This window comes from Sander lucioperca, chromosome 3 (genome assembly GCF_008315115.2).
Source record: "Sander lucioperca isolate FBNREF2018 chromosome 3, SLUC_FBN_1.2, whole genome shotgun sequence".
NCBI lineage: Eukaryota > Metazoa > Chordata > Actinopteri > Perciformes > Percidae > Sander > Sander lucioperca.
In genome coordinates this window covers 10,822,389-10,849,392 of record NC_050175.1, presented here as the reverse complement: position 1 = coordinate 10,849,392, position 27,004 = coordinate 10,822,389, and the positions used below count along the sequence as shown (strand labels likewise).

Genomic DNA, 27,004 nt, shown 5'->3' with positions numbered 1-27,004 from the left:
CACTTTCTTTTAGGATTTGCTCTTGAGAGTAAAGCGCAGACTCAAATGCTAGACACAAATCTGAGATGTTGGATGTTGACCTGCATATTATTGAGACTTCGGGGCTCAGACTATGGATCCATTATGACAAATGCTAAGACCATCTTTGTTTTGGCAGCATTTGCAAGTCCTAGGCCTTAGAGAAAACATAGCTATGGTGAACCTCAGTGTATTTTAGTTCCATTGTGTAACATGGTGTTGGATGTGGCCATGCTTAACAAGTAGGTGTTTAAGTGTTACCTTATTTTCACAGTTTAGTCTTAAAATCAACATGTATGCACAAAACCTGATGACAGAGAAGCCTAGGATGTTAGAATTATAAGAAAATGGGATGGCAGTGTCGGTCCACCACTTCGGTCCATACAGAAATAACTCTATGGCCAATAACTATTAGATGGATTGCCATGAAATTTTGTACAGACATCCGTGATCAAACATTACTTGCTAAACCTCTGCGTGTTTCTATGGTGAGCATGCTAACATGCTAATGTTAGCATTTAGCTCAAAGACGCCTGTGCCCAAGTACAGCACAGCCTCACATAGCTGCTAGCAAGGCTGTAATTGTGCTTCTAAATTGGGAGACTATTATTAAATTACAACATATAGCTGAAGATCCCAAAATGACTTTGGTATTGTGTTCTCTTTCATTCAATGCAATAGCCAAAGTGGCAAGCACAGCTGTGGTCAAACAATGGGTCAAAGAGTGTTTTGACAATGTACAGCATGTATTTTAATGTGTTATATAATATATGTTGATTCGACAATGCAGCCTGTGCCAGAAGTTGACTTTTCTGCGATTCACAGCTTTTCTGCCAGAACTAATGTATGTAAACCTAGTAATCTCAATCTCAAATACTAAAAGAAGACTTAAAGAAAATCGAAGATCTTACAAAAGCTGATTCACGCTGTTCTGTTTGTGTCTCCATGTTATCACTCTTGTACACTGCGTCCGTGCTGAATATGAATTTAGCCCCAAGGAATATACTGAACGCTCCAACTATAGCACGCCTTTTATGGTCTTTCAACACTGCCATAACAACTGGGTGGCTTGGAAAACATATAATACACATTTGGTGAGCTGTGAAATCACTTTAAGTTTTTCCTTTATTTTGATAGTTAAGCTTGTCATTTTGGTTGGATATGCAAACTTAGTTTCAAGCCTCGTGACCAGTAGAGTAATTTGAAGAACAGAGGCTCTGCTTTTGGGTTTGCTCATGACAACCACCATCTATAATTTCTTGCTTACATTATTTTAGAGACCTTAGTGATGACATCTTTTCAAAACTTAGAGGTCCAAATTTCGATCTGCATCCTAGAGCTGATTCATCATAATTCTCGTAACACGTACCAGGAAACGTGGCGTTTTTGTGACAGGTTCGATATCTCCGCAAGGGTTTAAGCTGTTCCTCCAGGACTATGTTTACTAAAGCAAAGGAAGCTGTGATGACATTAGTTCAGGCCACAGTGGTCAGTGTGGTGTGAGAGAGGAGTTAATCAGCACACAGCCTGAACAAAACTGTCACCAGCTTGATTCAGATCCCGGATAAGACCTAGGCCCAGACTTTTTCTCACACTGATCCTCTGCACTACTGCGATAGTACTCACACTGAGAGGCAGAGGAAGAGTGAGATGCTTACGGTGACCCTCCCCTCAATTCTACCTTATGTAGTTGAGGACTAGTAGTCCTAATGGTGGAAGACAGTGCTGGGTTGGAGGAATAATGATTTTAGACTTTAAACTGAATTACAAATTTATTCGGCCTGCAGATCAGAACACAGGTTGTGGCTGACTGCGTGGACATGCTGTGTTGTGGAGTCGCTTTACAAATTAACTGCTGCACACATAGGAGGATATATATCTAGATATGTCAGCTCTGCGCTGCATGCACGACGGCCTGCTGGGCGTGAATGGGCCTTGTGATCACCAGAGAGGCAGCTGCATTGAGTGTTTATGCTGAATTGGGTTGTAAATGAGCATGTATTTGGTGAGGAGGACCTTGGGAAACAGTAGATAACTTTTCCAGAGGCTACAACAGGGCCTGACCAGCTTTTGCAGGAAAGGAAACAGTGCTGCTCTTTTGAGTCTGCAATCCCCTTCACTGAATGAGAGGCCTGGCTAGTGGTAGGTCGAGCAAGGAAATTGCATAAAATAATACATAGCGAATTACCGCGGGTTTCTCAGGATTGGAGGTTGAGTTTGAACTGTGGTGTTATTGCTGTGTTTTATGGAGACCACTGGAGAACATATTAGCACAAGTGTCATGTTCCAGAGAACACATGCTAGGCTGTGATTACTGAGCGCAAGCTGAACTGTAAAATCGCTTGTCAGCAGTTGATATGTTTCTGGAAAAGCCTGGGCTCTTGATTGAATTAGTTTGGTGGTTTTCAGTGGGGAGGAAGAATGTGTCCAATTTAGTTACCTGCTGACGGACAGCACTGATATTGTGACTTTTTGATTGTACTTTATAACCAAGAAACATTTTTTTGAAGGTGATTTGAAAATGCAGAATTATCTAATTTACATTATTTTGTATGGTAACATGCTTTGTCATCTTGCATCTTTCCCAGTCATTCTTTATGATGCAATCACCATTGACAAAGCAGTATTCAATGTTTAGATGAGAAGGTGTGGGCTAGTGCGTGTTTATTTTCCATTTGTATGCATGCAGAGATGGCAGCTGTGCTATCAGAGGCCCTTCAGGCGTGTATTCTGTGGATCTTGGTTGTCCAGTTCATGTTTACTGATAGGATCTGTGCGGTTACTCCATCATATTGGGGATGAGATGGGTTCATGTTGGTGCAATATTGTGTTCACCCTGAGGTTGAAATAATTTTGTTAGCTATAATAGCTGTAAAACACCTTATTTCCCCCTGGACATTCTTTCATACAAATATTCCTGCACAGGGATTTAAAATGTGGGGGGGGAAATCAAGCATCAAAATTACACTGGTGTCTGTCAGAAATGTTTGTTGTTTAGAATGTGATTGTAACTGTTTTGTCTGATAATGAATGACTAACGCTTTCACAATGATTCAAAGAATAGAATATTATCTTGACTTAGAATTTAAAAAAAAAAAGGCGGTACTGTGCATTTATGGAAAAACCTAGAAATTCATATTCATCCCATTCACTGTGAGGTTGCTTGGTTTTCTGTCTGCCTGCGATGATGCAGACAGTGGAGCCTTTTCACGTTAGGATCAGGGCCCATGTAAGCTCTTAATTCTCTCCTGTTAAACAGTTATTGAAGAAATGTGCTGGTGGTGCAGAAGGAGAAATAAAAACACTGAGTGCCCAGTGTTTGCTCTGCCATGTAGCCATGTCTGGCTCTTAGTGCGACTCATATTACAGAGCACCTTTAACCGTAAATTCACTCTGTTAATAAAAGCCTTCTACCCCACAGCTACTTTAAAGCACTCTTTTCTACGGCTTTCCTGTGGGTCGCTTCTAGTAGTACATGACTGCTTTTTGGAAATTTGAAGACGTGAGATGCTGGTTTCTTGAATGCATGTAATATCACTGCCTGAGCTGTTGCTATAGTGCTTTACTAGATATTTAAGGCCAGTTTATTGTGTTTCATAAGCATTTATTTTGCAAAAAGTCAAGTAATTCCACTCCTCAGATTTCCCCAACTTTTCATATATGTTACATCTCTGAGTCCAAAATACTTTTCTGTGCACACACACGGTTGTTTGGCCCCTCACATGGCAGCTCTTGTCTAGCTCGTCACATCATTTTAATTACAGAGCCTTCATTGTCTGCGCTGACCCATTTTTGCTGCATGGTCCCTCCAATCACACTTAATTTCATCTGGCATTTGACTCAATCGTCACTGCTGCGAATAAGAGCGGCAAATGGCTTTCCCCCCAAAAAATTAATCAGAAATAACAATAATAATCTCCACTCCTTGCTCTGGTCGTCCACTGGGGCCTCCGGTCCGGGCTGCGCTGTGACATGGTACAGCTTTTAATGGTAAAGATTGATACCGGTGCCTGGGGACATTTCTTGGGATGTTAGTCACAGTTCTCGGAGGAGATATGGAACTGCTCTTAAGGGCCCTGGAAACACAATAAAACATGACTCACAGAGATGGAGCCCAGGGAGTTTCACATCACTAATTAGCACTTGGACTTAACTTGATTGTGTTTTCTCTCTAATGGAGCTAATATGATCTGCTTAATGTCTGTGCTTACAGTATGTATTTCAACCATACCTCAGTTGTGGTGTTTGTTTTAATGACACATCACTTCTTGATTTATAAACACTTAGGGCTGTACAATTACCGCAATTAAGATTTTGGCTTCTAACAATCACAAAAACAGAGTAATTGAGAAAAACGATAATTTGCACAAGAACATTCCATTTTCCAAGTCAACTCAGATTTTTAAGGGGAAAGTATTAAGGCAAATGTCACTATTCATTTGTTTCACTGTTTTTTAACTTCAATAATTGCAACATCTTTTCAAAAGACAATGAGTAATCCTGTTAAATAATCATGATTTCAAGATTGACCAAAATAATCGTGATTATAATTTTTTCCATAATCAAGCAGCCCTATAAACACTTACATGGCTCGTGAAGTTGTCATCCACATGAACCAGTGAGATGCAACATGGCAGCTAATTGAGCTAAATATATGTGACCAAGAAGTGGCAACAAGACGTTTGCATGGAACCTGAGACAAAGCTACTCCAAACACAGAAACATTTCGCAGCTTGTTTTCTTTCACACAACAGGCAAGAAAGTATACAAGCATTTATATTAAAAGTTTCATTAAAGGACAATTCCGGCGCAAAACGAACCTAGGGTTTAATAACAGATGTGTACCCACTCGATCGCTCTCTGGGACATGTTTTCATGCTAATTGAATGTGTTTGTAGCTTGAAACATGCTAGTGCGGACCGCTGATTAGCTTACAATGCTAGTATTCGGGTCACAGGGAAAGTAAAAACAAATCGCTTATTATACCACTAAAAAGGCTCAAAATATCACCACACTTCACCGGTAGCATAATGAGGGTCCCTAAATGTTAACCAAAGCATTGAGAACATTGTAAGTGTACAGACAGTTTATTAAAAAGATAGTTTAGAAAGACAGTACCTCCCAAGACGGCGGCCGCCTGTATACGAGAAGGCGACTTTTTAATAAACTGTCTGTACACTTACAATGTTCTCAATGCTTCAGTTAACATTTAGGGACCCTCATTATGCTACCGGTGAAGTGTGGTGATATTTTGAGCCTTTTTAGTGGTATAATAAGCGATTTGTTTTTACTTTCCCTGTGACCCGAATACTAGCGTTGTAAGCTAATCAGCGGTCCGCACTAGCATGTTTCAAGCTACAAACACATTCGATTAGCATGAAAACATGTCCCAGAGAGCGATCGAGTGGGTACACATCTGTTATTAACCCCTAGGTTCGTTTTGCGCCAGAATTGTCCTTTAAGATTTCAGATCTGTCTGTATTCTACTGAGGTTTTCCTGAACTAGAGAACTATTTACAAAGAAGTGCAGTTGTCTGCTCACTCTTAAAAAAATCGTATTCACACCCAGAGTGGTACAGGGATAGAAGAAACAGAGACAGCACTGCACGAAGCCATATCTCCCCCCACAATCAGAACAATGTTCCTAGTGCTTGAATAGAGAAGGATATCTCTGAGACTTCAATTTGTTATCTAAAAGAAGAAGAGTGACGGAGTAACACTTCCAAGATAAGCCCAGCATAAGGTTAATTACCAGCCGAGTGGCTGACATAACCCAGCCATGTCATGTCTCAAAGTTACACACAGCTGGAAGTGAATGAGTGCTAGCTATTGACAGATGTTTCTCACTTGAGGTGTGTGTGTGTGTGTGTGTGTGTGTGTGTGTGTGTGTGTGTGTGTGTGTGTGTCTTTATACATTTGTGTGTGCATTTGGGCAAACATGTAAACCCCCGGTGCTCCAGTCAGATATAGTTTAGTGGGGCAGCTCCAGGTAAGTCAGCACAAGAGGCCTAGACAGCACAAACCACCTGCTTCAGCAACTGCTAGCAGAGCTTGTGGCTCCCTTTCTCATTGGTGCATAACACTGTTAACATTGCTGCTGATTCCCCACTCTCTCTCCAGGGCATAGACTAATTAATGGATACCATTCGCAGTTGATTAGCAGCAGTTCTTTCGGTAATTACATTCGCAAACTAACCACTCAGAAGAAAAGGAGAAGGGGAAAAAAAACACAAAGGGCTAGAAAATATATTAATGCACTTCTCAGTTTGTTCTGATCTTAATTTGTTTCCACTATTGTTTGGCTTCTGCTAGAATAATAAGCCATTTTCTCTCTCTCTCTCTCTCTCTCCGTCTATTGGAGTTCTTCATCTCATAATGTTTTAAGAGAGTGACTTTGTAATAAACACACAAAAGAGATTACTGCCGAGCTTTGTTGAAAATGTGTTCTCAGTGGAACCTCATAAAGACGCAAACGCACTGCGACTCTCCTCCTTGCCGTGTAGGCTGTGTTTTGCACTCACTCACAGAGAGGTGCATTGTGCTTCTGGGCCCAGCTGCTAGCCCATAATTCTTCATTCTATGTCCCATTGTTCCTACCTGTCAGCATGGTTGTGTCTCCAAAGAAAGGAAGTGGCTGCCATTTTGCCAGCAGGCTATGTGTGGGTTGGGAGGGCGGGGTATGTTGTGAAAAAACATGTTATTTCTTACCAAAGTACGGGGTTTTAATATCTTATCAATTGTCTTATATACTGATGTGTCTTTAAAGTGTGTCACTCACAATTGTATCACCACTGGTGACTCTGTTATTACTCTGATATCAACTCTGATATTAACAGGTAAATGCTTGAGTATAATACACTTTTATTTGCTGCACTAAAATATAGGATAGATCCAAAATACATTTATGTTGAAATCCCATTCTTCACAAAGATAGATGAATGTCAAAATCACGTTGGTGGGATAAATTGTAAAACCAAGCTCCTATTAATCAAAAATGTACTCCAGCCATATTAAAAACACTCTCCATCTCCTTATTTCCCCTCAGTATCTCCCCTCTCCCATAGTTTATTTGAAGTTAATAACCTGCCACTGCATCTTGATACTTGGCTTTGTGATGCAAACATATTCTTAATTGCCATCCCATATGAGCTGAATAGCCAGACCAGATTCTCATTACCCTGGTTTGAATTGGCCTGGGCCTCTCACATGCCTCTCATCATGTCACAATAATGGCATAGCAATAATGGCTCATGCACGTCGAGAAAGGGGTTAACTCAGTGTGTAAACATTCAGAGCCAAGTGTGACAATCTATTTGAGTGACAGGTGTCCATTATGAAAGGGGAGAGCTCGAGTTGCACTGGATCTTATCTGGACACTAGTAAGCTGAATGTGTTTTTTGTTCTCATTTGCAGTTTCAGAATAACAACAACTACATGAACATGGCGGAGGCGAACGGTGCCCTGCTCGCTGCTGGTGATGTGAGTGTACTTTTCCTTTTTTTTCCTCAAATTCTCAACATGGGAAATTCAACCAATGCAAACTTACTCTCTAATAGAAATGCAGTTAATACAGCGTATTTTTCATTTAGTTAGGCTTTTTCATAAGCGTCATCATGTATATTAATTATACTTCTCTTAAATATTTCTCTGTGGTTCATCATTCACTATTTAAGGAAATGTAGATGGCCAAAGTTGGCAACAGTAAAAGCCAATAGCTAAAGCATAAGCCCTATATTAGACTGCAAAACCCTCTATAACATCCATAATGATAAATTCCAATTTGAATTTATCCATGTTTGTCATAGGCAACATTATTTTATTGCTTGAAATGCTGCCTGCTCAAATGCTGCTTAACCTGAGAGCCACAAAAGACAATAAGCTTACAGAAAGATGAGCTATGCTCAGCCTATATTGCCTCATAGTAACTTCTGAGAGCTGATGCTGATGTGAACTGTCTTGTCTGCAATCTGTAAGATAAAGCTGAGGTAAACAGCTGTTTTTTTCCTCGTTTCAAAGACATAATGAAGGAGCCCAAAGAGGTTCTATAGTTCTGACACTTCCTATCTGCAGTCACTTACAAAAAGTGAAATGTCACCAACAATCTGAGTGTGGAGTAGCTCTGCTGGAATAGCTCTGTGTACTGTACTGTTACATTGAAAGAAAGAAGAGAATAGTTGTTTCTCTGGAGGTATATAACCGCCTCTCTGAGCCATAGTAGACCTAACAGTGTGCTAAATTTACCCGTTCTATTCCCCCTCCACCCACTCCGCTGCCCTGTCATTAGAGACAAGTGTACCAAAAATACCCGTCATCCTCTGTGGTTCAAACGGGCCAATCTCATCCAGTTTAGCAGGGGAGATTGATCTGGCTTCAAAACCCACAGCAAAGCCTCATTACACAGCTCCTACATAGTGAGATAGATGTCAATGTTAACCTTATTGTTTTCATTCACAGTCACTTGGGCAGTTGGGATGCAACTGTGACATTCAAGCTCAGACAGGAGTGTTGTGTTTTGAGTGCGTGACCTCATGTTCATAAAGTGGCTGCTTCACAAAGCCACAGAGTGTTATGGAAGAAGTTTAATTTCCCCCCACATTTATGCTGAGTGGGCGCATCCTCTGTATCCACTGGCTGCTGAGGCCCACTGCAGCGGGGAGCACGTTGACACAAACTGCTTGGAGAGCATCCAGCCCCCAGCTGTGAGGGCCCACTGTGGCAGTCAGGGAACAGGGGGATGGGATGGGGGGGGCTCCTTGATAAAAAAAAAAACAGCCTAGCTAATTTGCATTTCATCAAAAGGAACAACTGTTTAGGGCACAGATGGTATTGTGCTCAAGAGAGAGAGAGAGAGAGAGAAGAAGAAGTCTTAAGCATAGGGTTTTCTTTTCTTGGAGTGCCCAAAGTATTGTTTGTTGCAGCCTCAGCTAAATTAGGATTAATGTGACTTCCACTTTGAGGTTTCACACTATCTCCACTGGATTGCTATATACCTAATGTGTCTGCCTTGGGCTGAGGGTACAGTGGGAAAGGAAGTGTCCATTATGAGGGCTCCATGATGAACCGCTTACTTTGACAGTAGGCTAAATTAATGCCATCACATTTGGTAAACTATTGTTTTTAAATCAAACCAGAGGGCTATAGCATAAACAGATGCACCCTCTATGCATTTTCACTCCTTCTTTGCGCGTAGCTACACCTCTTTCTCAAATGAGGTCTGGGAAGATTGTCATTAGCTTTAAGTTATTTATTTCACTTGTGCACAAATGCTTTAGCCTGACAAGCCAGACCCACATCAATACGTTGGGTCTGGGAACTCACCATTGGCAGGGCTCAATCCGAGGGGTGGGATAAACGGTTGTCTTTCAAATTCCGCTGCACGCAATAGGATAGCGCTACAACCAACCAGAGCTAGTTGATAGATTAAACTTTTGCCGTATCCGGTTGGCAAAACTCCGAACACATCTTCCTTTTTAAAGAATGACTTCAGTGCTTAACTCCAAGTCTTCCAGAGTCGCGGCCAAAGCCGATTCGAAAGACCGCTGTTCGCCAGCAGCAGCAGCCATCTTCTTTCTTTTCAAGTAGCAGGGAATTCACGCGGAACTGTCGCAACTCTGCCGTCCTTATGTTAAGCCCGCCCACCGACTCTATATCACCGTTCTCTTAATACATCCATGCTCTATACACGATGTGATTGGCCTGACCAGAGTTTGGTTTTTCCAGCTCACAAGCCAACGGAGAGAGTTGCTAGACTAACCCTGGCTGCAAATTACATTTGCTGCTGCTAGGGTGCGTCTAGATTTCTAGGCTACAAATGCTTAGTCTGTAGGTTCATTCTCAGCTCATTGCCATAGCACCGCCGTGTGAAATTGCTGTGACATCATCTAACCAAACAGAGGAACATCTGCACTTTGGCTGCCATTTTTTTTTTACAATCTGGGGCAAGTGAATAAAAAGTTGCGCTCGCTATTAACAGTAGCTTGACTATGTAAAAATTGCAGGTTTGTGCATGATGTCCCGTGTTACATTAGTGACGATTATCTCTGACCAATCAGTGCTCTGCAGTGTTTTAACTCCACCTTCTAGTATTGGATCAGATGACTTGTAGCCTTGACGAAAGCGGTACTAAAAAAAGTACTAGGTACTATCCACAACTTTTGCTAATGAAAAATCAATAAGAAGTGAGTCAAGTTGAGTAGAGCAGAGCGTACCATGCAGTGGAAACACAGCATAAGTTAGCATCATTGCTTAGCTTCAATCTGGGGAAATTTGACTGCTTGAACAACAGCAGACAGCTCTGCAGCCCTTATGTTTTCCAACCACCTGTTGTTTTACATGAATAAATTGCAATGCAAGTGTCAAATTGTTTCACCTATCATTTAGTAAGACAATGTAACTTTTGCAGCTGTCATTGCCACAAATGACAATTTTGGGATAATGGTCAATGTTAAATCATACTGTAACAGTAACACAAGTAGAGTCATAAAGTCCGTGAACTAACCCTCAATATCTATTTAAAGTTTGCTAACATTAGCTACCATAAGCTACGGGTCATATCAGTACCAGGCCAAGTGAGACTGTAGCTGCAAAACTAAGTGCTTTATTGCTAATGGATTATACTTTTCTTTTATAAGAGGAAGGATGTGTTATTTATTTCTTCAAAAGTAAGAAGAATAAAATGTAACTTACGTTAAACGTTACACACTTTTTGTGCTATAAGCATTAAAGCAGCCATATTATGCTCATTTTCAGGTTCATAATTGTATTTTAAGGTTGTACCAGAATAGGTTTACATGGTTTAATTTTCAAAAAACACCATATTCGTGTTGTACTGCAGTGCTCTCTCTCACTGCTGCAGATCCTCTTTTCAGCTGGTCTCTGTTTTAGCTACAGAGTGAGACCTCTTTTCTTCTTCTTCTTCTGTACTATCTTTGATTGCACTGCACATGCCCAGTAGCTCAGATGTAGATCATGTCAGCTAGCTAGCTCCATAGACAGTAAAAGAAAGGCTGTTTCTACAACTTCGGTCAGTTACAAGGCAGGATTAGCTGGGAGACTTCTAAATGAGGGTGCACATGTAAGTAGTTCTTTTGTAGATCATGGTGAACTTGTGTGTGTTGTAGCAGTGCTTTGCTATTGAGAACGAGGTAGCATGCTAGCGTTAGCATGCTAGCATTAGCCATAGCTAATGGTTGCGGTCAGCCTGCTCATTTCGGCTTGTGACGTCACAAGCCGTGCCGATTTTGAACAGCTCACCCAGAGACTGAAGGCAGGACACATTCAGAAACCGTATCTCACTCTAAACAGTATGGGTGGATTTTTTTCAAAGTTTGTATGTGTGTGGAAGCACCAGAGACACAACATAACACCCCAAATCCCAGAAAAAGTGATTTTTTCATAATATGGGCACTTTAACGCAAATGCCTTTGAAGCTAAAAAACGTCCAGTTACTATCAGTCTGCACAACACATACTGTATATTTAAAATAACAGTATGTATTGTCCTCAAGGCAGAATGCTTCTACATCTGAACACTAGACCTGTATTTGCTGTTTAGATGGCTGGTGTATCATTTACCTTATGCACTTAGAGGATGAGATAAGATGACCTTGGTGTGTCTGGTAAAGCACACATCCTAGCAGAGTAAGCTTGACTGCTTCCTTCAGGGAAAAGGATACTGTACACTGAGATTGTGTTCCACTCAGATGTATCACTTTACTTTCCTAATCAAATTAGAGACATGTAATGAACTATAAATATGTAGAAATGGACTACAAATGATCCAAATTAGAAATAATGTTGATTAGGGGTGCCATGGTTGATGATGTCATTTGAGTAGCTGCACTCTGCCTGTCTAGATATTTGAAACTGGATCCTCAATCCTGTCTCTATTGATTCTGAAACCTATTATATGCAGTAATTGCATGCTGCTGCCTTTAACAAGTCTTGGTTATTGCATCTGTGAATTGCATTACTACGTTTATTGAAGGGCTGGGAATATTGCCCGAAAAGCTTTCTCTTGCTTTTTGTCCTGATATTAAAAGAGCGCCATGGCAGCAGGAGGATAAAATATCAGAAGGGAAAACTCACCTCCCTGCATGTTTCTATTGTTGTAATCCTTGTTTTCATGTTTAATTTGTTAAGTAAAACAATGGGCAATACTTTATATATAAAACAAGATTTTGTAGACCCTTTGCACTACAGCCACTTTTTGCCATGCTAGTGGCCTGGCTCAAGGGATAGCAATGTTGCTCGGTCGGTAGGTCCACTACCTTGGTCCAGGCGAAAATATCTAATTTTGTGAAGACAATAATGTTCCCCGGAGGATAAGGCATGATTAATTTTGGTGATCACCTGACTTTTCTTCTAGCGCTGCAATGAGGTTCACCTATTTGGTTTTTAGTGACATGTCTTGAAAATGAAAAGATGGCTTCCCCTAGAGGATGACTTTGGTAATTTCCCTTACTTTTCATCCATTGCCTCCAGGATATTTCACAGGTGATATAACAGATACATTTTCACTTATCACTTGAAAAATGTCAACATCTGACAGATGGCTTGGCAGGAAATGGTCCCCAGGCGATGTATATGACTTTAGCGATCCTTGTTTCTTCTACCGCCACCACGAGTTTAACATTTGATTACTTGAGTGAAATGTCTCTTTAACTATTGAATGGATTATACAGATGTCCATGCCCTCCTCAGGATGAATCATAAAAACTTATCCCCTGACTTTTCACCTAGCACCATTAAGTCCAAATTTTAACTTTGGTGTATGACTAAATACTTCCAGAATTAATGACATTCTCATCAGCCTCAGCTATGCTTTGTATTTAGTGCTAATTATCAAATCTTAGCATGCTGTCATTGTGAGCAGGTTAGCATGCCGACGGCAGCATTTAGCTCAAAGCACTGCTGTGCAAAGAGCCGCTAGTGTGGCTGTAGACGTTTAGATTTAGATTTTTGCATAATTTTGTCTCAGTATTTGGTAAAATTTTACTGTGCACTTACTGTACTTTATCTACTGCTGTACATAATCAAGTAATTCTGATTATTATAAATTATTAGCTATGATTTGTTTATCACCACATACTAGATAAACCCCACTATTTGATTTGTTTTTCAGGCAGAATATGATAACTGTAATAATTTGCAGAATAGTATAGTTTGGTCCAGGTTTACCACTGAGGACTGGTGATTTCATACACACCTGCTCGTGATGCTCATGCAGGGTACATCAGGCCTCTCTGTTACAAGCCCTGCTCTGCCCTCTTACCACTGGACCCTGTTGCTGCCAATGGAAAGACACACACACACACAGACACACACACACACACACACACACACACACACACACACACACACACACACACACACACACACACACACACACACTACTCTCTCTCTGTTGTACTGTCCCTTGCCCACCCTTTAACATGTACATGCCTGCACATCCCAAGCCAGCATCTGGCTTGGCACTTGGCTCTGCTTAGCCTTTCAGAACAATTTAAATGGATAATCAGGCTGGTGATGCGAAGAAAGTGGATTGTGCATCTCTTAATCTCCGATCAGAGCCCCCTAAGCTGCTCCTGGTGCAGAATTAGACTGGCTTTATGTGAAATGACACTAGACAGTGTGCAACACTGTAACACTCTGTGGGTTCCAGTAAAATCTGGCTCCTCTTCCCCGGGGAGAGGGCCTTTTCTTCGCAAACAGCTGACATCTTCCATACCCCCCCAAATGAGACACAAACGCCATGTCTCCATTATCGGTGCCCCTGGTGCAGATGTTAAATTTGTATCATCATTAACAAAGAGAGGCAATGCACACAAGCACAGTCTTTGATACTGATCTTGCTCTAACTTCCTTACCCCACAGCATTTTCTTTTTTCTATTCTCTACTTACATTCTGTTTAGCAGACACTAAACAACAGCATTCCTCTCCTCCAAGTGCATGTCTGTGTTTTGCTTAAAGGTCACAGTCATGCTTGTGCTGCTCTCCTACAAAAGTGGAGCTCTGTTAGCCAACCTTCTTTGACATCTCAAATCTCTAGGTTGGCTCTCTAATTTAGGCCACAATGCAGCAGCCTATAGGATCCAGTGGCCTATTTATTTCTGCTCTGATTTACCTTACAAGGTGTAACACCACAGGAAACCTACTTACATCAGCAAATAGTGTCCATAGTAGAGCAAGAGCAAAAAAATGTAAGTGATATGTGTCCCTCCTCAAAAGCATTCCTGCAAGGGCTTATGTGGATAAATGTGGTCAAAGTATCACAACCTGTGCAGTGTATCTGACTGTACTGGACAAGGAAAGACCCGAGACAGGGCTGATACCTTTTAAGTCCGATAAATTATTACAGCTTGCCAGTTTTTTTCAGATTGCTACATGATATGATAGAGAGGACACTTGGACCATAGATCATACGGCTGGTGTGGAGGTTGACCCTACTCCACAGGGGACGTTGAAAAAGATGAATGAAGACCGTGATGATGAACAATCTCTGATCCTTTCCATGTGCTACTGGAACTTTTTGTTCATGACTCATGACAATTTTGTTTTATATTTTTTATAAACACTCTGCGGTTGGATTCGCATGCTGCTAACCTAAGTTCTGGAGGTTTTTGAGTGGACTGAAGCATAATATGACAGCAGAGGACTCAAGAGTAAATGGTTCCTACTGAAGGTGCACACAATTTATTCTGCACTCTGCATGCCAGAGGCCAGGGCTGTGATGAATATGACCTTAGCTCCTTTTGAAAAGAGAACTGATTCTCTAGCCGTGAAACGAGCACTGAAAAGTGAAACAGTGGTAGGGAGCAGGAAGAGAGAAAGAAAAGGAAGGAATGAAAACTCTATTTGCTGCCTCTGCCACTGGAATTCATCAGTGCTTGTCAAGACAGCTGCCCTGAGCAGGCAATGAATTAGTTTCAAGTGTCTGTGTGCTAAAGCAAGCAAGGGGAACATTAATACTTCTTAATCAAGGGCTGTGTTGGCATATTCCCTCCGTTGTCTCCCTTCTGTTATTCTATCCTCTGCTGGAGACAGAAAGACAGAGCGGAGGAAGACAGGGAAGAGATGCCTGGTTAGCTTTGTTGTTGACCATAGTAGGCTCCGCTGGCAGGGCATGCAACTCTTAATATCAAGTTTATAGGTTTGAGGTTAGTAGAACTTCACCTCTATTCAGGTAGGAGTTTGATTCCTCTAGGACAAGCCATGCAATAATGCTTTACATGTGCCTAAATGCTGTAATGTTGTCACATTTTGTTAAGAGTGAGCCAACAAAGCGTGAGAAAAACCAGCTCCCCTTTCAAAGAAGCAGGGTTTATCTCAGAAAGCGAGGCATGATCATCTCCAGGACTCACAATCCCGTTGGAAATTAAATGCAGGTGTGTGTGAAAAGGTGAAATCGGTATGCGGGAGAGTGCCAGTTCGAATTGGTATAAATGCCCATTTACTCCAGTTTTTTGGCTTCTATGCCAATTATTTTCATGCCAGGATTTCACGGCATATTTCAAATAGTTGATAATATCACTGGAGGCATGTCTTAAACCATACCGTAAAAGTGACCCAAGGCCAAGAAAGTAGTGTTTGAGATCAAGCAGAAGCACTTAGTTTTTGGGTTTCCTAGTAGCTTCTTAAAGCAAGCAGTGTGCCAAGTGCAAGCAGTTAAAGTCATGTCAGCGGCTAGATAGCATGCGGTTTGGCCCGGTGTTCAGCTGCATGTATATGGACCTGCAGTGTGGTCATTGTGGGGATATGAATATATCGGCTTTCCAGATAGTAGCTCAATGCAATGCGCAGATGAAAACAAGACCCAAGTAGGTGAACAGTCCCATCTCCAAGAAGGCACATAAGCAAATTAAGTGTGACCAAAATCTTTAATTCGAAAGGCAGAAGGATTAGGCTGTTTGATGAGCAGATTTAAGGGGGAAGGCAAGGGGAACAAAAAGAAACACTTCTGGCCAAGTGTAATAATCTTTGAAAATGTTTTTAAACCCATCTCCCTGTGACGTGTATTTTCACTGCACTTCAACCCAACATCTTCCATCCCTAAGATTAAGGGCTTTTATCATGTATCCTCTCTCTCCCATGATTGCTGCTTGATATTTTTGCTTTTGACGTCTTCCTCCTCACTCAGCTTTTTTTCTTTTTTTTCTTTCTGAAATTGGACTTTAATAGGTTTAGGAAATGTTACATCTTAGTGCACTTACAGACTAGTGTATTACCACTCAAATAAAACACTCCCTCTCTTAAACAAAGTTGTCTCATATAATCCCTGAAGGCTTCCTTCCGGCATGTTAGATAAGGCCCACCTCAGCGAATGCTTCTCGGCTGTTTTGTGTTGCTGGATTTCATGATTTTACTCTTCCTTGCAGACTTTTCATACGCCCAGTTTGGGAGACGAGGAGTTTGAGATTCCTCCCATTACACCTCCACCTGAGACGGAGTCTGGTCTGGGTCTATCGGAAGTGGACTCACCTTTCCCAGCAATGCCGGAGCCCCCAGTTCCTCACAGGGGTCTCTTAATCCCTCAGTTCCCCCCTCAGAGCCTGGATCTGCCCTCTATTACCATCTCACGCAACATGATGGACCAGGAAGGAGTGTCTGTCAACAACGGCCAACCCGTGGTGAGCACCTCTATGCATATACACCACTAGTAAATCAAGAAGGCTATTCATTTTCTGCGACTTGAGAAATGGTATCCCCATCTGTCAACACACAAAATACTCCCAATAGCGCTGCTCCAGTATGTGTCCTACTTGTAGCTGCAGCTCCAGATGTGGTTTTTGATGGTGTATCCAAACTTAACAAATGACATAAGATATGATTTAGTTTACACTACTGGACACTGCTGATATCAGAAGCATATAGTCCTTAAATGAGCCCTTTTACTAAACCGTTGTGTCACCTTCACAGTTTCCGTACGCCTCCTGTTGTCAGTACATCTGGCACAGCATCTGGCCTTGTTTACAACACAGGAGGTATATGATCACATTGAGTAAATGTCATGATATTATGTTACTTACTGTGAATACTTTTTTTAAAAGCACACAGAGTGTGGAAGATCCCCCTCTGTAAGGTGAGCAGATGTAGATAGATCACAGGTGTTAAAGTACAAAGCACATTCAGTCCCAGAAGGACAGTGAAAATGGGACCCAAAAGTGCCACAGTTTCACATGCTCATATTTAATTCATGTTTCCTCCAGAAGCTTTTATTTGTTTGTAAATGCTGATGCATGCTTTCTGTCCAATGTCACACGAGGTCTCCAGTAGGGCTGCAACTTAACGATTATTTTCATAGTCGATTAATCTGTTGATTTTTCAGAAAATGGTGAAAAATGTGGATTAGTGTTTCCCAAAAGCCCAAGATGATGTCCTCAAATGTCTTGCTTTGTCCACAACTCAAAGATATTCAGTTTACTGTCACAGAGAGAATAAACTACAAAATATTCACATTTAAGAGGCTGAGATCAGAGAATTTTGGCTTTTGTCTTAAAAAATTACTCAAACCGACTAATCGATTATCAAAATAGTTGGCGATTAATTTAAGAGTTGACAACTAATCGATTAAACGATTAATCGTTGCAGCTCTAGTCTCCAGAAAAGACACACGCTTTGTTTGGAGTTTAGGGTCAGCTTTGTCTTTGTGTTGTAAAGAATTACCCTCAAAGACAGGACTTCATGAACCTACTTTCAGCTTAATCCTCCTTTCCTCTGATATGGATGGTCAAACATGGAACAGTAGACAAAAATAATCACTCTCTTTATGTTGATGCTGCTATGTGCTGTAGATTGTGAGATTGTTGTCTTGAGGTGGAAAGGCATTTTGAAATGCCACAATCATAGAGGCATTGAGGAGGAAAAATGGAAATGTCACCGGCTGACTAGTTGTCTTACAGACCTATTACAAAAATGGAAGATTCATTTAGAAGAAAAGAAATGAAAGGACAAAGGCATGAGCGGAGAGATGATGATGTTGATGCTGAATTTGCTTTGTGAGCCACAACACACATTACACTGAGAAGAGACGCCATGATCATTATAACTTTCTCTACAACACATTTGTTGAATCACACTATTAGAGTTATTTATTTACTTTACATATTGGAAGGGGGCTATAACATTTTACAGCTCTTTTTCCTGCTTCCGTGCTTCTGGCATGTAAAATAATTGCGGCTTTTAAAATATCTCGGCCGCATACAGTAAGCGAGCCCCAGAAGGCTTTTGCCTGAAGAATTTTCATTTCATGGTCAGTTAAGCTTTCTACATCTGGAAGAAGCAGAACCTTGACACAATTACATTCCTGGCTGTTCTCATGACTTGCTGGAGGATTAGATTTGATTCTCAAACATTATTCCTCTTTAACACCATTTGCATGGCTCATGTCTCTGATTGTGCAGGGACTCTATTAAAAACTAAGAGGAGAATGTGGGTTTCTGCTCCTTGCCTTGTGGCTTTGTCGGCAGCGCACTACTCACTCGTTATCAGTCGTCATCACACATTGTACCGCAGGAAGGCTCGTGGTGGCCCTTCATTTTTCCTGTAAATGGGATTGATCCCCAACAGTCTTAGGATAATGCCTATAGAAATTCTATTCATCTAAGGTGTTATCTTTGCCTTGAAAAGAGAATGCAACTTTTAAATGAGATAAGTAACAGTGCTGATTGCAGTGCGTTCTATATACAGAGACAATGATTTACGAAGGCCCTAAGAGGGGTGTTTTGTCATTTTGTCAGCACACTGATAAAGGAATGACAACCTTATATACATGATTACATTCTGTGTTATTTGTTATGGCTGCAGGGGCAAACAAATAAACCGTGCACTATTGCAATTACATTTTTCATCAAGCCGCCATGCTCATATTTCCCCAACACTTGTCTTGGTTTTCTTTATTTATACAAGCTTACTGGTGGAGAATATTTAGTGTGTGTGGAAGCCTGTCTCTTATCACAACTTAATGAGATACCCAACCAGTGAATATACCTGGGCTATTTTCAAAAGCTTCTTCCATGTCATTGCATTGCCAAGTGTTCTGCTAATTCCTCTCCCGATAATGTTCAGCGTATGTCTTGCAAATTGGCCACAGATGCAGAGCTTCTACAAAGAGAAATACATTTTCTCAGCTGCAATGTGCCTGGCAAGCCCTGAATCTGAAGTCATTATTTATTTAATCTGCTCTCCTAACAAGCTTCTGACTCTCATTTTTGTCTCCCAGCATGTGTCCTCCTGATTTGTGATTGAATCTCAATAGTGCCAAATAGTACTGGAGTAGAGCTGCCAGTATTGCTTTATTCGCAATTTCTTCTCAATTTTCTCCCCGCTGCACAGCAAGGGTCTCTGGGTTCTATTTCAAAAGACACCTGGTGCCTTTACCACACTTTTTCTTGACACATGTAGGCATGTACTGAAATGTCCTCCATGATTGGATTCGAAACCTACAGTAGTCAACCAGTTATTACATTTTAAAATCAATATTTAGGAGATTTGAGCCCTGTTGTCTTATTACATTTACCACTATGTGGTGATGCATTATATATTTTTCATTACCAACTAGCTGTTTCACATGTCATTAGCTTTACAGCAGCAAAGATATGCTAATGGCGAACACAAAATAGTGTGCTTGGACCACATGCTAGATGAAAGTGAGGCTGAAAAAGAGATTTGCAGTTTGTTGTTCACATGATTTGAAATGCCTTGATACTGTGTAGATTGCCAGTAAGTATAATACCCTGTGTTTTGACTGGTCAAAAGCCACTATATCCTGAATCAAAATGGAAAATGTGAGCACTGTTGCAGAAAGCATGTTTTTCTACACTTCCCTCTTATCTCCCTTCCAAGCCAAGAAGCACTGACATGAGTTGTACATCAATTTAAGAGAGTGTTTTTTTTTTCTCTTGCTCCGTGTCTTTTTCTTTTCTCCCTCGACAGACAGCTATTGTGACATATTGGGTCAGTCAGAAATGAAAGATATTCATGCAGGCATGCAATACTTGTAATGAAGTCTCAGCTTGACCTTCTGCATGATTGATTCTGTAATTTACTTTTCTCAGGCAGCTCTCAAAATGAAATGATGTCATGTTTGACAAGTTTTAAATACCCATAATGCATCAGGAGAAATGGTGGAAAGGGGTATGGGTCAGTGGCTGTACCAGACCAAGGGGAGGGAACTTACTGGCCTTACGAAGGAGAGGGAGAGAGATTTGTTTTTAAGTGGGGGTTAGAGGTTGGGGAGATAGATAGACTGAGTTTGCACACCACAGAAAGAGAGAGAGAAAAGTGTGTTTGACTGAGACAGGGAAGGAGAAAGAAAAACAATTTATCTTCATGCTATTATAGCCTTTACCGGCATTCAAAATTCCATTTTTCTCATTTGGCTTAAGCACAGACTTCAGCAGGTTGCTGAAAATGGAGGGAAAAAATAAAATGATGTACCCGTTTAGAAGGCGAGTAAAGGAATATGTGCAGAGCACTGATAAACTATCTTTAATAGGACTGACCTTTCATGCTGGCGAAAGTTACTGGGGGATTCATCCTTATAATTACCATATAGATGATTTTACCCCTCTCCTGCCATGGAACATTTCCAAGAGCTCTGGCATTGATTGAATGGAAATTGAACTTGTTAACATTCTTTTCAGCCTGTTACAGCTCAGTACATGGTGCCACTGTTCATAAATTCTCCCTAAATTCTGATTTCCAATATCTTAAATAACAGACTGGAGCCTGCTTTCATTGACATCAGTGTTGAGATTGTTTATCACTTGTTTTGGTGAATGCATAGTGTTGCATTTTGTGTCCAGCTGCTATGTATTGGCCTGTGTATATTGTGGAAAGGGTTTCACACATTGTCAATAGTTTTTTTCTTATATGCTAGTTTTTCAAACGGTTTGGAGTGTTTGCTGTGTTGAGTGTGGATGAGGCCAACAATAATGTACAAAACAAGCTATTTTTCTTCTTCTTGGAGCATATTGTTGACAGCATTATGTTGTTGCCAGCTATTTCAGATTTCACATTAAAAGCAACACGTTGGGGAACATTACTAAATTAATTTACATAAAAAAGCCTTTATTGATTAGGGAGTAGATTTCAGCTTGTTAGTGTTTGCACACACACACACACACACACACACACACAAACACAAACACGGACCTGACTAAGGCACATCTGGCCACTGTGTACTCAAGATAAGGACTTATTTGCAGATTTACGATGACAATCAAAATATCTAGTTAGATGTCTGCTGTGACTGCTGACAATACTGCAATCAAAATGCAAATGAGGAGGTAGAGGGACATAAATAAACATCCTAGTACCAGATTCATATTCACAATCAAGGCAACTGTTACTTAAGATGATTTCTTTCCCTGTGTTATTAGCCTTTTTCTTTTCATTCAAATCAGGCGTGCTAATGCTGGCATTTCACGGACGTAACTGTCATTGTTCTTTTGTTTCATAGAGTGACAAGCACAATTGCTGCTACTTCATTTATTGCTATAATCTATGATAAAATAAGATATTTAGTAGGCTGTTAAATGTGATATGATTAAGTGTTTAACTGCAGTCATCAGTGCATATTTTGTTTTTATAAATGCACAACATCCAAAGGCCATTCAGAAGAAATCACCATTTTCCTTACAAATGGCAGAATGGACCATTGCTTTAAGTCAAAACTGCATCATTGTGATTGGGCAAAAGTGTTATTATACAGATGGCCAGGACTAATGAGCTCAGTGTGTGCGTCTTTGATATTCACAGAGAGCAAACTGCGAGCCATCATGCTCTCAGTAATGAAGATGACTATAGCACTTGGAACATGGCGGGTTGCAGATATGTAAATCACGGTCATTTGGTCACAGGCTTGTTTATTGCAGCTTTTATTCACAAGAAAACTAAAAGCTTCCATATTTGAAGCATCACAACAATATGTTTTCAATTTCTCCCCCACCTTCGCCTCACCTTTTGCAGAATCTTCCTCGCACATGTAAATATAAATGTGTTCTCACTTCATAGATTGTATTTATGATAAGCAGTAGACATGGTATATGAGAAAGAAATGGATTGTAGATCCAATACGTTTCTGTCTGAAATGGTGTAATAATATTGTTTTTGAAGACGGGCATTCATAAGGTTCTTTCAATAAAGTCAGGTGTGTGGGTTTTTGATTTGTTGATGTTGGGAGAGATTGAGTTTGTGCTGCTGAATACCAGATGGATGTACCCAGGGAGAACAAATCACCTTTTCTGTTGTGTTCACATCCACTCCCCTGTTTTATGTCAGCTCTGCTGGCTCTCTGATCAGTCTTCCCTCTAGGGAGCTGGCAGTCCTTGTAATTTCATCCTCACCACAATCAATGCAAACATTTGTTGCATGCACCTTCTCTGAGACTCTTTCAAGAACCACAGTTTTTACCAGGAAAAAAGTGAAAGCGATTTTGAAAATGTTATTACATTGTACCCTGGATGGAAGAAGGGAGGGGAGCTGTCCAAAGCCCTAAAGCTTCATACCGTCAGCCAGTTAATTTATGGAGTTGGTTATATAGAAGTATTTCTTTTCCACTCTGGCAGTCAAACATGATCTATGAATGGCGCCTCTTTTACAGAGTTATAACCTTAAAAGTAACATTACATCAAAGCATATAGGCTTGTGGCCCCCTCAAACTAAACTGACATGTAGGTGCATGCATACAAACCGCGACTCGAACAGTCTTTTTATTGTGGCATTTGAAGTTATGTACCCCAGCGCGAGTGCACAGTTCCCCTGCGGGGACCGGGCAGTCAAAAACTGTGTCACAGATTTCCATACAATAGAGTTTTAAAATGAATCAACTGAGCTGTGTAGCCATCTATTACTGGCTTATAAAGTTAGCTCCTTGGGTGTCAAGATAATTTATCATGGCCTGTAATAGAGACATTTAAGACCCAGGACATAGTGACATGTGATCTGCCCACATAACAATCCGCAGAATCCAGTGACCCGGTTTCCTCTGTGTACAGAGATACAGCTTCATGAGCTTTGTGCGCTGGGCAGTACAGCGTCATAGTGAGTACAGAGATATCCTTGAGCTGGAGAAATGAGGTGCAAGTCTATGCAGCCAGAACCTCACAGGCAGTGTTAAAGCAGAGGGAAAGGGATCAATACAATTTTACATTTGTTTATCATTTTCTTAACAAGCCCCCTTTGCTTTTGTGTCAATTCCTTTACAGAATGTTGGAGCAGGCCATCTTCGCCAGTACCCACCCAATCCAGCCATGGTGATGAAGTCCATCATCAGCATGAACAGCCCCAATGGGATGCTATCACGGAATCAGCTGACCACCATCAACCAATCCCAACTCAACGCACAGCTGAGCCTAAACATGGCAGGACCCAACATCACCCATACTTCCCCATCACCGCCTGCCAGCAAGTCCGCCACGCCGTCTCCCTCCAGCTCCATCAATGAAGACGACCAGGACGAAGGCAACAGGGTGAGCAAAGTTAGAAATGATTTAGATCACTGTGTTGAATGGTACTGTAATTACAGGACATTAGCCTGCTGATGTTAAATGCATTTTTGTAAATGTCTTTATCTCAATCATTGCAGGTCATTGGAGAGAAGCGACCAGCCCCCATAGATCCCACAAAGAAGCCCAAGACTCCTAAGAAGAAGAAGAAGAAGGATCCCAATGAGCCTCAGAAGCCGGTGTCGGCTTATGCCCTGTTCTTCAGAGACACCCAGGCCGCTATTAAGGGTCAGAATCCCAACGCCACGTTTGGAGAGGTGTCCAAAATTGTGGCCTCGATGTGGGACGGTCTGGGAGAGGAGCAGAAACAGGTACTACTTATTATTCAGACTGGTCTAGTAACAAACAGGTACATCATCAGAGACCCAGATTCAGGCAGGAAACAAATGTGTATATGCAGTATGTTTTCTATGTAATGCACTATATTATTGGAACAGGAATTATCTCTAATTAGTAATAAGCTTTATTTGTCCATTCACACGTACCTTTGTGTCATCACAGGTTTACAAAAGCAAAACAGAAGCTGCCAAGAAAGAATATTTAAAAGCCCTCGCTGCATACCGTGCTAGCCTGGTTTCCAAGGTGAGAAACTGTTCCTTCCTTTCACCTGAAAAATGTGTGAATTTGACAGAAAAGTTAAGAATTCCTTGTTTTAGAGAAAAACTCTTTTGTAATGCCAAAAACAACTGAAGCAATGTTATGTCTAGAAACTTTACAGTAAACCTATAGATAGATTAAATGGTATTCTTCAGAGGGGAAAACTGTGGCTTATCAACTTTGGATATTTTTCCATCCAGGCTGCAGCAGAATCAGCTGAGGCCCAGACTATCCGCTCAGTACAGCAGACCCTGGCCTCCACCAGCCTGTCTCCTGGCCTGGTGCTGCCTTCCCCCCTCAACCAGCACCCCTCCATGTCCATGTCATCCGCTTCCCAGGCCCTGCAACAAGCTCTGCCACGGGCCATTGCCCCAAAACCTCTGCAGATGAGACTAGGGGGCAATCAGATAGTGACCTCGGTTACAGTCTCCCATCAGAACATGTCCTCCGGGATGCCACCGCAGCTGCTCGGCCAGATGGGTGCCGGAGGGAGCATGGTGGCCGGGGCCCAGTCCACAGCGGTGTCTCAGATGAGCCCGCCGATGCAACCGGTGCAGCAGCATGCGATGCAGCAACTCCAGCAGCAGCAGCAGATGCAGCAGCACCTCCAGCACCATCAGATGCAGCAGCAGCAGATGCATCACCAGCAGATCCAGCAGCAGATGCAGCATCAGCATTTCCAACACCACCTCCAGCAGCAGCTGCAGCAGCACCACATGCAGCAGCAGCAGCAGCACCAACAGCAGCAACACCAACAGCAGCAACACCAACAGCAGCAACACCAACACCAACAGCAGCAGCAGCAGCAGCAGCAGATGCAGCTGCAGCACATGCAGATGCAGCATCAGCTGCATCAGCAGCAGATTCAACATCTCCAGCAGCAGCAACAGCAGCAGCAGCAGCACCAGTCCCAGTGTTCCCCACCCCAGCACTCTCCCGGGACGCCCCATTCAGTGGGAGGCTCGGCATCGCTCGGCAGCCCCCAGCCGGCCCCACAGCAGCAACCACACCCCTCCCAAATCCAGGCCCACGCCCAGGTCCTGTCCCAAGTCAGCATTTACTGAGCCAAATGGAAATCCTATCTCAAAGAACAGGAATAGAATAAAAGCATCAATCCACGTTGCTTTTCGAAGTTGCACTTAAGAAGTGTGTAAGATTTAGAATGTTATACAAAGAACTTTGTCCATTGTTATAGACGGATATGCACACACGTGTACAGAGGGTAAACATGCGTTTTTGTCTATAAAATAGGCTGAGATATGACAGAAGCCTGTTAGGGCGAGCGCCCAGTGATTGTTTATTTGTTTGTTTGTGAGGTCTTTCAGTTGTCAATTTAAACTGACTGGGCACACAATATGTTGAAAGACGTGTGTTTTTCAATGTTTTATTTAACAATAAAGCTTTATTTATGAGGCCAGAGTTGTCAGTTCAGTGCAGCAAAAAGGACATTTTGAAAGTGTTCCAACAAAAGGATTTCTATCAGCTCTTGCCTGGACTGAGCGACTCATAGAATCCTTGCTGGAAACCAGTAACCCCCACTCAGTCTTTGTTCCCACACTGGCCAGTATATAGCGAGACTTTCTTTACTCCAACCTTTCTCTTTCACCCATCACTCTTGTAGATGAAACTGTTCAACAATGGCGTGGAGGAAATGTTTGATCAAATCATCACACATCAGAGGCTCAGCGATATTTGAACACATTTAAACCATGTCACAAATGCAGACAACGTCTTGAAGAATAAGGGGAAGTGAAAATAAAAAGTCTAGGGACAGATCTCTAGATGAACGACTGAACAGACTGAGAGAGAAACTGCCATAAATCATTTATTTCATCACATCATCAAACTGTAGCTGTAATCTGCTGTACATGTTCTGTAGAGTGGGAAGAGACAAGACCTCCTGTATCCAGTAATCTACCCTCCAGATGATATATCCAAAAGCGTGTAACTGGCACCTTCCCCCACCCCCCCCGACCCCCAAAAAAATCTTCTTTAATCTATTTGTTTTTACTTCAGATCTTTAACAATTAAATTATGTTTTTATTTTGTGTAACAAAGGGGATATTTTATGGTAAATACAAATGATCGGATCAAGGCAGATGGTTTGGGGATTGATGTATTTTTACTCTGCTCCTTGATACATCATTGTTTTAAAAAAGGAAAAAAGGAGAACTAGCAGAGCCAGTTTGTTGCACTGCCAAAGCCAACTGAAAAGGCATCGGAGGTATTTTTGCCAGTTGTACAGAAGTCCCTGGGGGAAAAAAAGAATATGTTGTACATTTTTCATATCACCTGTTGTAAAGTTTTAATATGTGAGGCTTTAATTAAAACATTGTTAAACGACCTGTGGATTGCTATATCACATAGTGCATTTCTGCTCTTTTATACTTTTTTATGAGTTACAATAGCAGCGATTCATTTTGTTTGTATTTTGCTTACAGACCAACTGCTTTTGAAAACTGTCAATAGAATAAATGCATATCGGTATGGAGTTCTTTGAAGGTTGTTTTCAGCTCCCAATAGGAAAATTAATTTAATGTTTGAGTTTTTGCTCGGCCATTAAGACGAATCCAGAGACATTCCATCACTAATATGATAGTAGCCATAATTTTGTATGAAGTATTATATATTTCTTTGTGTCTCTGTTCAGAATTAAACTATCAATCACAAATATTTATTTGGAGGAATCGGTTTATTTCAAAAGCTTTATTAGCCATAATTCCTATGAGATATTTCTTCACGCCTCCTTGTTAGCTATTGAAAACAAATAAAATTGATAAATATCCATAGCACTCAGTTCTTTATGAGATAATAAAAAATACAGTTGTATGTTTTCTATGGAATAATTCTATGAGAGAAAAAATACTTTGTAGGGGTATATG

The 27,004-nt window shown here is 41.3% G+C and overlaps 1 protein-coding gene across 1 annotated transcript in view; it reads left to right on the top strand.

Annotated features, from left to right (window-relative positions):
- Positions 1 to 26,795, top strand: part of tox3 (TOX high mobility group box family member 3) — a 43,591-nt gene extending 16,796 nt beyond the window's left edge. The window contains exons 2-7 of the mRNA XM_031281589.2: positions 7,432 to 7,497; positions 16,395 to 16,646; positions 23,226 to 23,489; positions 23,606 to 23,836; positions 24,027 to 24,107; positions 24,323 to 26,795. Coding sequence (XP_031137449.1) covers positions 7,432 to 7,497; positions 16,395 to 16,646; positions 23,226 to 23,489; positions 23,606 to 23,836; positions 24,027 to 24,107; positions 24,323 to 25,186 — 1,758 coding nt within the window. The 3' untranslated portion in view covers positions 25,187 to 26,795. The remainder of the gene's footprint in view (positions 1 to 7,431; positions 7,498 to 16,394; positions 16,647 to 23,225; positions 23,490 to 23,605; positions 23,837 to 24,026; positions 24,108 to 24,322) is intronic.
- Positions 26,796 to 27,004: the final 209 nt, after the last annotated feature.